At 41.0% G+C, this 16,308-nt stretch overlaps 1 protein-coding gene across 1 annotated transcript in view; it reads left to right on the top strand.

The window, feature by feature from the left end:
* The window catches only part of ATP8A2 (ATPase phospholipid transporting 8A2), a 603,997-nt gene that overhangs the window by 359,292 nt on the left and 228,397 nt on the right, over nucleotides 1–16,308 (top strand). The window contains exon 27 of the mRNA XM_045869211.2: nucleotides 1,127–1,237. Within this exon, the coding sequence (XP_045725167.1) occupies nucleotides 1,127–1,237 (111 nt within the window). The remainder of the gene's footprint in view (nucleotides 1–1,126; nucleotides 1,238–16,308) is intronic.

The raw sequence follows: 16,308 nt of genomic DNA, 5'->3' as shown, positions 1-16,308 counted from the left end.
ATAGGAAGTTTGCAATAGCAAAAGAATTTCTGAAGTTTATGGATGTTCTCAATACAGCCCGATTATCTCTTCTGGGAGCATGAGCCCGAGGACTGCCCTGTAACTTGGAACAGGGGAATTAAGGTTTTAGTTCAAGGCAACCAAGGGGCATTTCAGTGTGGTACAAGGCTAATCAATGTATAGAAATTGTGAATTCAAACAGGATCTCCCCTAATGGTGCCTTCATGCCAGGGCACATCATAGTCCACAGAACAAAACAACAACAAAAAAAACCCTCATTTCCCTACCTCCAGCTCATCTTCACACTTTTGGAGACCTTTGTGAAGAGGCCACAGAAAGCAAAGCCAGGCTAAGAGGAGGCTGAGGGGATAGGATTTAAGTGGTGCCCGAAGAACCCCCTGCCCCAAAGAGGATTCAGGGATTTTATTGAATATTGCTCAGTATCCCAAACTGCAAGACCCGTTCCATCACTGTCACCTTAGTATCTGTTAGCCACTTGTTGGTTTTTTGTTTTTCTTGACTGCATAGCCCTCTAGCAAGAGGTACTCTGTACTAGTTGGAAGCAAAAAAGGAGAACAAAATGGATGTGGCTGGTAAGGCTGTGTGTTTGCACCTGAGTGTCTCTGTGTCTCTGTGAATGTGCAGTTGCTTTTAGCGTGCGGACTGACAGTGGAAATAGGTCGTGTCTCTGTGTGCATCCCTTTTTAAAAAAGGATACTGGTGCATGAGTGTTCCTGTCCCTTGCTCCTTGTCACCATCAAATCTGATTGAATAGAAGCATCTGGTTGCCACTGTGCTTTTCTTTTCTTCCAGTTCAAGAGGTCACCTTCTCCTAAGAGTTAGGACCCTAAAAAAGTATTTGTGTAAACAGAATTCTCAAGAATAACAATGAGAGGTCCAAACTGGCGTTTGGGGAAAATATTAGCTATGTAGATTTAAGAGGAGAGTTTAGTTGTCCTCACCAGACCTGAAAGATCTGCCTTTGGTTTCCAGAAGTGAATGGTTTTCTCAGGTTCTCTGCAGAATCTGGCTTCCTCGATGACCTTCTCTGTCCCCGAAGAACATTTTGTGACTTTTGTTCCTAAAGGATGGGCACTCCTGAACTTTGCCATTGTTTCCCCCTCAGTTTTCCTACTTGGAGAAGCTGCTGCTGGTCCATGGTGCCTGGAGCTACAATCGGGTGACCAAGTGCATCCTGTACTGTTTCTATAAGAACGTGGTCCTCTACATTATTGAGGTGAGCCAGGCCACCTTTGTCCTTGGGAGCGGGGGGGCTTTTGCAGAGGGCATCTTCACATATTTAAGGTAATTGCAAGAAAGGATTTTGTTCCTGTAAAATTAAAAGGTCCTGCTGGGACAGACTGGAGTCTGTGACACACACAACGTCTGTAATATGGGGGACACCTCGCAGATCGAGGTCCTCATGCCGAGGAACCAATGCGGGAAGGCCCGGTGACTGTTGTCACTCACACCCTGCTCCTCCCAGGGGGCTCAGAGCCTGGGCAACGGGTGTTCCCACATTTCTTGGTGGGCATGGGGACGTTTCCAGGCAGCCCGGTCATTCTTTTCTTTCCTGGAATGAAAGAGCCTGATTTCTTGTTCTATTTCTCACGGCATCTGCAAGTTACCCAAGCATTGATTCATCGCCTCTGGCATATTTGGATGATACTATTTAAATGGGAGAAGGTGTGGGAGTAAGTGGGGAGTGAACAAATAAGGTGATTAAAAATATCTCCGTGAATTTCTTGAGTTGTCAAGCTGGTTTTCAGGATGTTGATTCAATTGCAAGCACATTTATTTTACTTATTAGCGGGACTAGAGCAGGAGAGGGGTGGTGGGCTCAGGAAAAATCAGAATGGGCACTTTCTCTTTGAACTCAGTGGGAGGACCAGCTGCCTCTTTCCTCCTTTTTAAGGACAGCTCTGCTGCAAAGGTGTGGCTTTTAAGGCCAACGTGACTAATAGATTTCCAAGTGTGTTGAGAAAAGAGGAAGCAGGCGGTCACTCTGTGGAGAAATAGAAAAGCAATGTTAATTGCATTTGGTGTTAATATCTCAGTCTGTTATGAGTTATTTTGTGTCTGATGTCTCAACTCTTGGCAGAAATAAGAACCAAGACATAGATCAATTTTATCTGATGTGGCCCTTAAAATATGCAGCTCAGGGAATTTAACAAGTGGTTTGCTAATGTAACCGTGACTAAACATTTCTTTACCCTACCCAGTTGTCTACTCTATCCTATTGAATATTCAGGTGAAACATAAAGGTTCACATCACTGAGTTTGTAACCAAACTACTAATGAATAGTTTTCCTGGGTTTTGCAAGTTGTACATTGTACTAATTTGCACAAAGGGCATCCTACTTGCCTTGTCTGCTCATGCTATGATACTCAACTCAGTCTGCACCAAGTAAGAACTTCTAAATGTTACATGTAACGGATTTTATAGTTTCTATCTTCCTCCTGTCTGCATTTTTACAATTTTTTTCTTTTTTTTTGGCACTTAAATATGTTTGTCCTTCTGTTTCTGTGGCTTTCTTTTTCCCTCTGTGATAGCAGTCACTCCTGAATGTCACTTGAGGTCATAGATAATCAATGCTGTGGACTCAAGCAGTGTGGGAATCCCTGTGCCCACGTGCCATCCCAAGTCCCACATGCATTTTCAGCTCTTACTGTAGGGTTGGCTTCACAGGATTTCTTAATAATCTGGTTTTCCTCAAAATCAGCAAATTACAGATAGTCTAGACTTCTTATCAAGACATTTTACATGAAGCTCCGAACCCTTCAGCTTCCCAGAGCTTCCTCCGGGGCCCTCCTTCATCATTTACACTTCCTATCTTGCCCTTTTTTTTTTTTTTTTAAACTTCAAGAGGGCTAAGGACGAGAAGAGTACAATTTTTGTCTGTCTGGAAAATTCCATTTGGAATGAGGCCCTGAAAATGCCATGTGAGTTCCTTAAATTAATTTTTCAATTGTAGCTGAACCACAGCTGTACATGGTCTTTTGTAAACAGCCTTTAAAAACATTCCTGATAAAATTTAAAAAATTAAGTAAAGTCTCCACCACTCTGGTCTCAGTCTTCTACTTAGTATTTCAAGGAGATTTAATTTGAAAATCAAGAAAAAACAAAATCTTCAACTGAGCCCAGAAAGAGCATTGACTCAGTGAGTGCCCAACCTCTGTGGCATCAACATGTACTTCAAATATAACTTTAAAAACAGGAAAGTTCTACTTGGATGGTATTTTAGTGTGTTTTGAACCAAAAGATCAAAGATTGTTATAATTTGATTTGCTCTTTTGCAATGAATAGTTTTGCATTCTAAAGGTTACCTTGTAACTAATGGAGAATAAGTTGTATTCTTATTTTTTTTAAAGATTTTTTATTCATTTGAGACAGAGAGAGAGAGAGAGCATGAGCAGCGGGAGAGGCAGAGGGAGAAGGAGATGCAGGTTCCCCACTGAGCCAGGAGCCCGATGTGGGGCTTGATCCCAGGACCCTGGGATCATGACCCGAGCTGAAGGCAGACGCTCAACCATCTGAGCCACCCAGGTGCCCCTAAGTTGTATTCTTAAATGGTTTTCTTGTAACTCAAGGAGAAACCCTTTGCAAAAGCCAGTATGTCCTCATCTCAAATGTCCTCTGATTAGGTAACTATCAGTCATTTACAAATGTAGTCTAAAAGCAGTTTGGCATATTAAAAAAAGATGCACAAGTGGGCATGTGCACACACATACTAATAGAGTCTTGGCCATTATTATGAGGATCATTATGATTTGAATAACCAGTATAGATTGTATGGAAGACCTATGAGCCTGTAACTAATACAATCTACTCACTTGGTACACTGACCTATAAAACTTGAGTTTTCTATGGAAGGAATACATGGCTCTGTCCTCACTGCAATATGGAACGCTAACTGAAAGTTCCTTCCACTCTCATCCCCAAGCCCCCTTAGGTATATTCTTTTATGACCTTTTCCTGTGTTCATAGAGCCGTTTACATATACAAACAAATCAATGTTTTTACATAAGTGTCCTCATACTTTGTAATATCTTCTGCAGTTGATGTGATACCAGTGTATTTGGGGGATCATCCCCGTGACTACATATGGGTTCATTGCCTGGTGTTTCACAGTATGTTTTCCTACAATCTATTTAACCATTCCTATATTGATAAATGTTTAAGTCATCTCCCTTTTTACCCACAAAGAGCCTTGTGGAGTAATAGTTGTCCCTCTAAGCAGCCATAATTATTCTACCAAAATGACAGTGATCTAAATCAAACATTACTACCCCAGTGCCTTGAATATAACACATGATCAAATTTATGTATTATTATCTGTACCTCACGTTCCCTGTTGCTGACTGACCTTCATGCTATTTGATGTGTCACATAAAATTTATTCAGGCTGAAGTAGCCATTGGTTCAAGTGATTAAAAATTAGAACAAAATGATGGAATCTGTGATTTTGTGGTCACCTTATCAATAGGCAAAACGAAAAATACATAAACCTTGGCTCTCCATTCCCTCCACTGCTACCTTAATCTAGTACTTCTTACCTGCTTGATAGGAGAGACCACTAGCTTTGGCCCCATTAACCATCTATAATGCAACCGGGATGAGCTTCCTGAACACGCATGTGAGTGATTCCAGTGGCTGGCAGCTCTGGAACTAGGTGCTCAATAATGTTGGCAGTGAGTGCCACCATCCTCCTAGGACTCTTCAAGGTTCCTGTGGCTCCTGATGAAATCCCTGTGTCCCTCTTCATGCCCCTGCCCCTCGTGGTCTGGATCCCGACTGTCACCAGCCTCATCTCCCACTGCATCCCTCCTCATTCTGTTTTTAATCAGTGCTATTGAAGTACAATTAATACACAGTTAGATACACCTTTATTAAGCATACAGTTCTATAAATTAAAGCTGGATTTTATCATTAGAAACTAACTGGCAGTTTTCTGCCTGCCTCCCATAGATGACAAGAATGTCACAAAGAGTTTCTGGGGACGGATAACACAGATGGTTGCCCAACAGTGTGAATGTACACTTAAAAATGATTAGGATGGTAAACTTTATGTTGTGTGTATTTTACCACAATAAAAAAATGCTAAAAACATTTTAAAAAGAGTATCACAAGCACTTTGGGCCTTTAGTCACGTGGAGGGAAACAAAAATGTGTAGCCAGACCGTATGCTTTGGAGAGCTCACTGAAGGTTTGAAAAACAAACTTCACATGTAGTTTTGTTTTGTATTAGCGATTAAATGCTGCATTTTGTGGCTGTGACCAGATAGACCATATTTCTCAGAAGGTAAAATTCTTTTGTGGGCTAGACCATGCAGAATGTGGGGCCTTGTGGGGCGGATGGAGTCAGCCAGCTAGAGGGGGTACATTCCTGGTGTGTCCGAGATGGGGGGCAGGAAAAGGAATAAAGTTAGTGAAGACAAGGAGATAGGGTTGGAAGGGATATGTAAGTGGCCAAGGAAGGGGATCTAAATAACTAGATGTTGCTATTGGAAGCTGGGAATCCTTTTTCATTCTGGAATAGGCAAGTGACACAGTAAAAGCAATTTCAGAAAATGTGTATGTCAGTATGTAGGACAGATGGTAAGCATAGAACTTTAATGTAATTTTGTAGTTTTAACCTGGGGCATAAATCATGACCATTATGTAACCATTTCCCAGCATAATTTATAATCAGAAAGGAATGACTGATTTTTAAAAACTCTTTGATTTTTTTTTTAAAGATTTTATTTATTTATTTGAGAGAGAGAGAATGAGAGACAGAGAGCATGAGAGGGAGGAGGGTCAGAGGGAGAGGCAGACCCCCCACCGAGCAGGGAGCCCGATGCGGGACTCGATCCCGGGACTCCAGGATCATGACCTGAGCCGAAGGCAGTCACTTAACCAACTGAGCCACCCAGGCGCCCAAAAACTCTTTGATTTTGACAGTGGGAGGAATTTACCTTAAATGTAAAGATTGGAAAAATATTCCTACACATTTTTGAGTTCCTCATGTGACTGCTCTGTGATAATGCCCAAAGAGAGAGGGTCAATTAAATTCTTTAAAGTTCCTACGCTATTTAACAAACTAGGCATTTGTTATTCAGGATTTCCTGAATAGAGTACAAAGCATAATAAAGAGTTTCAAAGTATAACGGTCTCAGCATGTTAAGAATTTACTAGGTGTGCGTCTGTCCACAGACTTTCTGAACCCCTAGGAAAAGGTTATTTGGAATGGAGAAAATTTTTAGTGATAATGAAATGCAAATAGGAAAACAATAGGGAAGTTACTTGAATTTAACCTGCAATTCAAAAAATTATGATACAGATCCCTTATCAACTTTGGTATAACGTAAAGAAAAGACACCAAATCATCTTTGAAAGAGAGACGAGACTTTGAAATTATGATGACGATTCATTGGTGGCTTCTAGCTTAGAGAATAATGATAACATATAAGTATTAATGTGAAAAAATGGGAATTTTATACCACTTAGAGTGTCTACTTATTTTTGGCACCATATGTAAGAAAAACTAATGTTTTCTTGGGGTCATTAAACTGGTATAGGATACTGGCCAGGAACTGGGGAGCATATTTAGCATGGAAGTCTGGAAATATCACTGACTGAGACAGAGATTTAAACCACAGCAATTTGAGACCAAATGCAACCCAAACAACAGAATTTCACTGAAAGCTACTTAAGACTTATCAATATCTGACAAGCCTAAAACAAACAAATGAAACTCTGTGCTCTAGAATACTCCATAAGGTTTACCAGCATTTCGTTTCCTGTGTCTTAAAACTAAAACAGTAAAATGAATTATGGTTCCTGCATAAACTGCCATTCTAATCCAAAATATTCTCAGAGAAGTACTTGGAATTTATTTTTTCTGAGAACATATGTGTAATCTTTTTAGTTGTGTCACAGTTTTTTGTTGTTGGACCTCTGACAGGTTTTGGGGTTTTTTCCCTCCATTTTTCAGATCATTAATTGTTTGAAAATAATTATATGTAAATTACATGTAGGCAGCCCCTTCTTTCATTTACCGTCTGACTAGCTTCTTATTTGTGGAGGCCTAATTTAAATATGTTAATATACAAAGATGCTGTGGATTTGCTCAGCCATATTCCAAACTGGCATCTATTTCCTGAGAGTAACCCAGACTGCATTGTAAACAGGGAAAGAAAGCACTGGCTTTGGGTAGATTTTGCTTTAAATGTTAGAATCAATGAAGAATAGATGTTTTAAAACTTTAAAATACTATCCAATAACTTTTCCCCTTTTTGCTTGTAATGCACAACTGAAGTACATCTCAAAAATAAACGTATTTCATTCTTGACACGTAAGAGATCTCTTTATGATAGAAGACAAAATTCCTGATAGCTAAGCTTCTTTCTCTCTTCTGTCCAGTGCATCTTTGTTGTCAGAGGCAGCTTTATATTTCCTGATAAAGAGTCCTTATTTGAGGGGCTAGATTGGAGTCATGAGCTTAATGGTAACTTGTTAATAGGTGAAGGTGAATTGAAAAGCATAGTCAACATATGGACCTATCTGTAGAGACCTTGACTTCATCAAATATGAAGCCATCCATTTTCTAGTAAAAGCTTTAAGCAGGTGTTGCCTACCTACTCTGTGACAGGTGGAACGCTAGGACCAGGGGCCCTGGGATAAGCTCTGCAAAGTTCCCATTTGATGGGGGGGGTGGATGTTGGCGACAGGCACAGTGTGAAGTGTTCTGATGGTTGTATGCACAAGTCTGGTGCCAAGCCCTTTCCAAGAACATCCCAGCTTGTTGAGTTAGTGATTACCTGGGTGGTTCCTATTTGGGGCTGATAGTTGTTGAGCAATAATTACAATTTTAATATGGTGGAAGGAAAACTATTTCAAGAATGGCTTCCCAGTGGGCAGTTTGCAAATAGGAATTAACTAGAAGTAGGAACATTCTGAAGAGTACTTTCCCCGCCTCAGGCATCTGCATTCTCCAAGTCAAGTGCTCTGGGGTCTTGGATCCAGATAAAGGAACCAGACTGAGCCCCCATCCTTGGAAGTGAGTAGGGGATGAAGATAAGACTCGCATAGTTACAGTGCAGCTTGCGGGGGCTGGCTTGCAGGAAGACAACGTGTGGTGCACAATGAGGACTCTCAGAAGTGGTGCTTTACAGCTGTGGGAGCCTCAACTTTCCAGGATGACCTGACCTAAGCCCTAAAGGATGACTAGGAGCCAATCAAGTGAGGGGGTTTGGAGGAGAGGGTTAGGTTGGCGTACCAGAGAGAGGCCCACACCTGTCTGTCCCACTTAACCCTGTCTATTTATTCCAGCTCCGTGATAAATGTCAGAAGTCACTAGGCCCTTAGTAAACAACAGGGAAGAAGTGTAGTTTGCCGGGTTTTATGTTTCAGTAGGAAGATGGCTGCAGAACCAGCTGCACATGGGCTTAGGAATGTTCTCTCAAAGCCTAGATGGTTGCTGCCCATTTATGGAGCTGGGAGTTTATCAGCAAAAGATGGGGGGGATGATAGGGAGGAGTTGTTATAAAGCCGGAGAAGTATCCACAGTCTGGAGGGATCCCCTACAAGACATACCATCTCTTTGAACTTTATAAAAATAGACTCTTGCTTGCTGCCTTTTACATGTGACAATATATGCTTTTTTAATGATGTTTTTGCAGCTGTTTTACCTGAAAGGCTCATTATAAAGAGCCAACATTCTAAAAAAATATATTTAGGCATTGATGTTTTAAAAATTGAGTCTCTAACTCCATAAAACCTCCCTGAGGGGGGAGAAAAAGTGCAGGTCCAAAAGCAAATCAATGCAAAGGACTCTGGGGGCAATGTGAACTTTGAGACGTCTGCTGTGTGCAAAGCTGGGCCTTATTCTAGGGTGTCCGCTCTTTCCTCCCCTCCTGGTGCTATGGCAGAAGCGAAGGTGAGGGGTCAGCTCATCACCGCATGCATTAAAGCTCCCTTATTCCAACTTATTCCTTTCCTTTAGGTCCTATTGCATTCAGACATAGTGCCTGCATAATTTAGTACTTGCATTTGTCACAGTGAATGTTATTTCTGTTTACCAAATTGCTTCTGACTTCCCTAAGGGCAGGAACCATTTCTTTCTGATCTTGCCCCTAGACAGGACTGAATGCACCGTGCTCAATAAACAGATAATCAATTGAACACATTTCAGTAGAGGCTGACATGTCAGAATCTATTGGACTTGTGTGTGTGTGTGTTTAGAATATAAGAGAGAGAAGATTACTTAAGCAGCATATTGTATTTCTTTCTTTTTAGAAATGCTTCTGGTCTAACATATCTTTCCTGGTGGAATTTTCATAGAGAGAACTATACCCTCTAAGAATTAGAAGATTAATTCAGATTTAGAATTTGTTTAACCTCATCTTTTGAGAGAGAATAAAATATAATTTTGATTGCATTCTTTTTTTTTAAGATTATTTATTTATTTATTTGTCAGAGAGAGAGAGAGAGAGAATGTGTGAGTGGGCAGGAGGGGCAGAGGGAGAAGCAGGCTCCCTGATGAGCAAGTAGCCTGAAGTCGGACTGGGATTGAGTCCTGAACCTAAGGCAGACACTTATTTAACCAACTGAGCCACCCAGGCATCCCTTTGATTGCATTCTTTAAACACATTCCTACCTTAGACTACCTTTTATTTCAGCTGAAACTCTTAGATTTTCACTCTAGTGAAGCTGACTTTACCAATTAGGTTTTTTTTGCCATTTTACTCTGTGTTGCTCTCCTGTATTTCTTTCTGCCCTTTTTTCTGCTAGTAGAGACCAGCTTTCCTAAGAGTTTTGAAATCAAATATCCTTTAATTCTTAAAATTAATTTTGGGTAAGTGTCTAAGAACAAATCCCCCGATCATGCCCATCTATCCATTTTCATCTCTATACACCTGCGTAGCACCATTCTGAGCAAGTAAATTTCAGGGACATTTGATTAAGGGTGGTTGAGAGTCCAAGATTGAGAACAGAGACTTCAGTTATAGGCTGTGGAAAAGATAAGGTGACAACAGAAAGAATACCTTCTATAGCAGATGAAGGAGAAGATAGTGGGAAGAGGCAAAGGGAATTCATAACGTAGCACTTCAATGATGGAAAATGATCGCCTGTTTTTGGACAAGCCTACATTTGCTTTGAGAGGATCAGGAGCAGGGTACCTTCTCTTCTCCTTTTTTCTAAATTGGTCAGCCTGACTTAGGAAAGAGGAATAGATTTTGACCCATAGTTCTAAAATACTTTTTGACAAGCAAGTAAAATGAGATTATGAAAATGAAATTCATCATTCCTTTTCTTGGACTTACGAGTCTTTTGGATTTGGCCTTCAGTTAAAATAGCTTCTGTGAATAAGTATCACATCAGAAAGCTCATCTCTCCTCTAGTAAATGCCTGTACTTTTAAGTGGCAAATAATCTTCATTGCCTTCTGATAATTCACTGGAGCCAGTATATTGGTTTTCATTTGAGCCACTATACTGGTTTTCCAACAGGTGTTCTGGGAGTTCAGAGTGCACTTCATTTCTTCGTTCCCATGCGCTGGCAGATCAAGTGGACTATTTAAAGAAGGCTCAAGAAGTGATGCATATGCTTTCTTGCCTCATCTTTCAAAGTGAGGGGAGGCAAAGTAGATTAGTGTTATTAAGTACTGCTTGTACCTCCTGAGCATGCCAATAAAAGAATATTGATTAAAATGTTGACCTCTTTTATCCAGGGATTATAGGATGAGGTTTATTATTGCTCCTTAACTAAGCTGTGTGTTGTTTTGATAATCTTTTTGTTAATCACTTGTCAACCTGAAACTTGCTTCTTTGTAACATTAGGTACTAACTAGGAACTTTCACCTCCTTGTTAGCCTTGCCTTATTGGTTTTCTTTATTCCTTTGAAGGTATTGATTAATATGGTATACTGGTATATCACTTTCTTTTTGTGTGAGGTATAATTTACATGCAATAAAATAAGCCCTTTCTCGTGTACAGTCTGAGTCTCAACAAAGGCATACAATAGCATCGATGCTACCCCGCTCCATTATAGAGCAGTGCCAGCATTCAGAAACACTCTCTCAGCCCTTTTGTAGTCCCTACCTGAGCCCTACACCCAGTCCCTAGCAATGACTGGTCTGTTTTCTGAGAAGGTCCTGTGGGTGGAATTATACCATAATATGGTCTTCAGCATAACGCATTTGCAATTCATCCATGTTGTTGTATCAGTGGTTTATTCTTTTTAGTGCTGAGTAGTATTCCATTCTGGAAAGAGGGTTTCCCATGGTTGCGGAGTTCTGGAAGCCCAGTCCCAGGGGCTTGTGAACTAGGGACCAGGAAGTTACTGCACTGCAAGTAACATCATAGTTTCAGGAAAAGCGTGAATAAAATTTGACTGGAACAACACTGATCATAACAAGGCAAGATGGTAGTGGTGGAGGGGTGAGTTGGCCTGGGGAACACTTTCTGCTAACCTTTCTGGGGAAGAGAAGGGCCAGGAGCCCTTGTCTTCTTACAACCACTCTTCTATCTGCCGTCTGACTGGCTGTGGCCGCATTAGGCCAGCGGCGAGCGGACAGTGGCCAGGTTAGGGCGGTGGCAAGCGGACGGCGGCCGTGTTAGGGCGGGGTGAAGCTCTGCAGTCAGGCCGCTTGGGGGTTTTGCTTCCAGCTCCAGCCCTGCAAATCTGGGCATGCCTCCTGGCCACTCCCAGCCTCAGTGTCCTTCCCTGTAAAACAAGGATAATAAAGTACATACATCAAAGGGTTTGTGAGGACTAAGTAAAACCACACAGGAAAGCCTTCAGCATGGGGCCAAACCACATAGAGTCCTCAAATTAGCCCGTTAGCATTATTTTAAGGTATTTAATATTTGACCAGTCTTTTGACTGTAGTGTTGTGAGCTTGAGTATTTTCCAGTTCACCCTTCCTCCCAGAATAGGATTCTGCCCTACAATAGCAGACAGTCATCCAGTCCACCCTCTGCTGGGAACCTTTCAGGATGAGGTAGATCTCCCTTTTACTACTTCTTTAGGCAGTTCTACCTTAAATGTAGCCCCTCTTATACACTGCAACTGTATAAAATCATTATAGAGCAAAATAACCACGATTCAATCTGCTAGATTAATGAAGTTTGCTTGCCTCCTCTCTGTGTATTGCTAACAATTCAGGTGCTAATAAGTAATTGTATTCCAGTAATGAGGTTGTCTGTTTTTAACTGAGAAACAGTTTTTCTAACATCACACATGGCCTGATGTTCTCCCCTGACCCAGGGTGGCATTTGCGGATTTCGTAAATTAGCCCAGACTCCTTGACGCTCTCACACTTTGCCTGAGTTTCATCAGGAGCATTTAAATGAAACTGACTTACTTGTTCTTTAAAATGCCAGCCCCTAAACAGTGCACTCTGTTGGGGTTTGCTGAAAGGAATCCATGTGAGACAGTTTCTTCTGTCCCAGAATATGAGTTTTGCTAGTTTCTTTCAAAGCCAAGCCATCTCATGTTGACCGGAACTAGTCCTCCAGGCTGCGCTGGACCAAGACGTATGCCTGTGTTAGAATCCAAAAAGACCACCCCCTCCACGTGCCTGCTGGTTGCCTGAAAACACAAGTTTCTGTCTCCATGTGTACAGAGCAGGTGGGAATTGTGCTGTCCACAAAGATAATGTCAGAACTTTCAAGTAGGTAAAGTGCTGTGCTGATCTTGGGTATTTTTAACCTGGGCCAACTATAGCCTTCAAGGACCCAGGAGTTCTATCAATTACACCGGGACTTCAGGGTGCTTTGAAATTCACCTGCTTTGGAATACTCCACCATAAGAACAAATAACAATGCAATATATCCTGGCGGCTAGTATCTGTTGATATGAAAATGGAAAATAAGTTTTCCTGAACTCACTGCTGTTTCTGTCCCTTAGATTATTTTGAATCTATAAAAGCTGGGTGCATTTTGTATATGCTATCTTTTTTTTGGTGGGGGGAGATTAGCCAGAGAAAATTACCCAAAAAGGTAATGCTGTGAAAAATGTCTTTGCTATTTGTTATCTCTCTCTTGTTCTTGATCTGTTCATAGTATCATTAGCTAATGCAAAATATGCATTTGGCTTGGTCATTCTCGCTGGAAATTTTAAAAGCTCACATTACATATTCCTAATACGTAATTGCATTAACTCTAAATGCATTTGAAAAGATTGGTGGAATACTCACTACAGGGAAGTTCTATAGCAGCTATGGACTTTTCTCCCCCACCCCCAAGCAGATGGCCTTTTGTTTTAGCCTTGTCTCCTGGGACCCTCATGTTTCTAGTAGTGCTTCCTGGACTCAGCCCTGCCGTATACTTACAGGAACCATGTATGTACACGTGCTCTTGGGGTTTTGTTTTTCTTTCCTCTTTCTGTTTGTGTGGTTCGATAGAAATCTGTCTGTGGTGGAAATACCTGGGGTGCCTCCCAAAGGAGCTCTCCCAGGATGCCTCTGCCGGCCTCCCTCTCCTTGTTGGCTGCTCTTGTAACTCTAGCCAGTGCCACGGTTCACCTGCCTCTAGCTGGAGTCCACACAAATAGGAGTCATGATGGATGCTGCTGCCGCTTCTTCTTTTCTTCCTGCTTCTATAGCATTTGTCACAACGTTAATCTCACAAGTGATATCTGCCCATATCAAGGAATGGTAATCAGTAGTTTCTAAACAATAAGCATAAATGGGGGGGAACCCTAAATTTTCCTTAAAACAACCAAGTCTTTATTGTCGCTAATTAAGTTGGTAGAGTGAATTCTGAAAGACAAAATTAAAGTAATAATTAAAAGCAAGTTTTTCTGCCTACCATGAGTCAGAAAAGACTTTTAATTTAAATATTAATCAAAAATACATAATACTGAAAATGAACTTAAATAATTATAATAGTTATAATAATTATAATAAGAAAAGTCCTACTGTAAAAGTCAATGTGAATAAATAAAAAGACCTGTCCCACAGGGATAGGATAGGAAGAAATCTGCACACACAGAGACATACACATGCATATATAACACATACAAGCATTAAAGTGATTATTTAAACAAGGAAATGCTGAAGATCATAAGGAAATATATGAAAAAATAGCCTGGAAATCTTAAAAATAAAAGTACTAAGAGGATTTGTCATGCCAGATGTTACACATAGTAAGTACAAAGATGTAACAGTAAAAACAGTCTAGGACTGTGCATGAACAGATTAGTAGAATCAAGTAGCGAATACAAAACCCAGTCTAAATACAGCTGGATCTTTGGTTTATGATTAAAGTGGCATTTGAAGTGAGTGGGTAAAAGATACTGTACATAAATGGTGAAGTGAAACAGAGGGTCATTTGGAAAAATATTACAATGGATTCGTAATTATTACTTTACTCTTTCCACCAAAATTAATTACAAATGGATCTGAGGTTTGTTTTTATTTGGTTGTTCTTTTCTAAAAAAAGATAGAAAGGAAAAAAAAAGAAAAACAATCACAAACCCTCCATGTTAACGAAAAGGTAATGCCTTCACATGGTTCTAGACTTTAAAACCCCAGTAAAAATTAAACATAATAAAATCTCCTATCTCTGGGTCTGTCCTCATCATTGCCCCCTTCCCTTCCCTGATACATCTTTCAGCATTTGTTCATGCAGACACCGGCTTGTGTGATGATTCATCATCATGACCTTCTTTCTTACTCAAAAGATTGCATTCTAGATGCCTGTTCTGCCCCTTCCTTTTGTGCCCTAAAATATATCCCAGGGTTCTTTCCACATTAATGTTGAGGGCTTCCTCATTCTTATTGCAACTGTAGAGAGTTCAGTTAGGTAAATAGTTTATTTAACCAGTCCCCTATTGATGGACACTTGGGTTATTTCCAACTTCAACATTTTCCTTCAACAAATTCTGTTGCAGTGTTGAGTAAATTCCCAGAAGTGGGACTTCCGTGTCAAAGGGTAAATGCATTAATAAATTTGATAAGTACTGCCATTTCCCCTCTTTTTTTTTAATTTCTAGGAGTTCTTTATATATTGGGGGAGATTAGTCCATTGTCAGTGGCATGAGTTGCAAGCATTTTACTTGCTTGGGATCCTTCCAAACTGTTCACTGTAGGTTGGGTTCCCTGGGAAGGAGACTCAGCTGGAGTTTAACATAAGGGATTTTGCTAAGGAGTGCCCTTGAGATCAACATCTATCAAGGGGAGGGAATGGAAGCACAAAGAAACAGTGGCCCAGGTAAATGAATGAAACCCTAGGTCAGACAACTGGCCAGGGGCCAAAGCCAGGGTGAGAACACAGGTCCCTGTTCTTGGCATAGTGCAGGTGCAGGCCGCTTCTTCCAAGGAGAACATCCTACAGAAGGTCATGGCTCAGGGGAAGTGGTTTCTAAAGAAATGAGTGAGAGTAGACAAAAACAAAGAAGGAAGTTTTCCCTAGGAAGAGGGTATACAAGTGATTCTGCGAAATTGCAAGTAGCTCTGAATGGTTGAAGGTTGGGTATGGGAAGTGTGGGAGAGAAAATTGGGGTGACATCAGTTAAGCCTTGGATATGTGTGAGTCATGGCATTTTAAGCACAGTAGTAGTGATGTAATGATACTTGCACTTCTGAAAGATCATTCTTGTTGCTGTTCATCTTGGTGGCTCATAAAAGAGCCACAGATTATATCTTCCAAAGATGGCTACACCAATACGTCTTTTAAGTCCCATGCTCTTCATACAAAGTGCTTCTGACACTTTTCCAACTGAACAGTGGAGGCTGTGTTCCCTTCCCTTGTACCTGGATGGACCCCTGTAACAGCCTCAAGCAGTAGACACCGGGTGACTTCCAAAGGTAGGTTCCTTTGGAACCCAGCCAACCTGTTGTAGGAAAACCAGGCCACATGCAGAAGCCACATGAAACTTTGTGGCCAACAGGCTCTCCAGGATCTCAGCGGCCAGCTGTGTGAGTGTGCAAACCTCGGAGGACTCCAGCCCCCAGTCTTCTAGCTGATGGCAGTGGGGCAGAGATGCGCGATCCCTGCTGAGCCCTGCTCCGTTCTAGATCTGTGAGCAGAATCAATGGTGTCATTAGTTTTTAATCACTAAGTTTGGGGGTAGGGGAGGTAACTTGTTAAATCACCATAATCCCCACCACAAATACTTATACCAATTTTTATTTCAAGCAAATTAATGAATGTCCCATCAGGCCAACAAGTTTCTCTATCTTTTGGGTCATGTTCCTTTGAGGCAGTCACTTTTGAGGATGCAGAAGAGTTTTTTGTACAGATGATAAAGTCATTGAAAAGAAACCTAGTTTCAAGGACCTTGTCACCATGAGGTTTAATGATGAGACATCAAGCACA

This window comes from Mirounga angustirostris, unplaced genomic scaffold, assembly GCF_029215605.1.
Source record: "Mirounga angustirostris isolate CCGP_5_RB_7025 unplaced genomic scaffold, mMirAng1.0.hap1 SCAF_3, whole genome shotgun sequence".
Classification (NCBI taxonomy): domain Eukaryota; kingdom Metazoa; phylum Chordata; class Mammalia; order Carnivora; family Phocidae; genus Mirounga; species Mirounga angustirostris.
The sequence above is the reverse complement of the archived record's forward strand: the minus strand, read 5'-3'. Positions and strand labels throughout refer to the sequence as shown.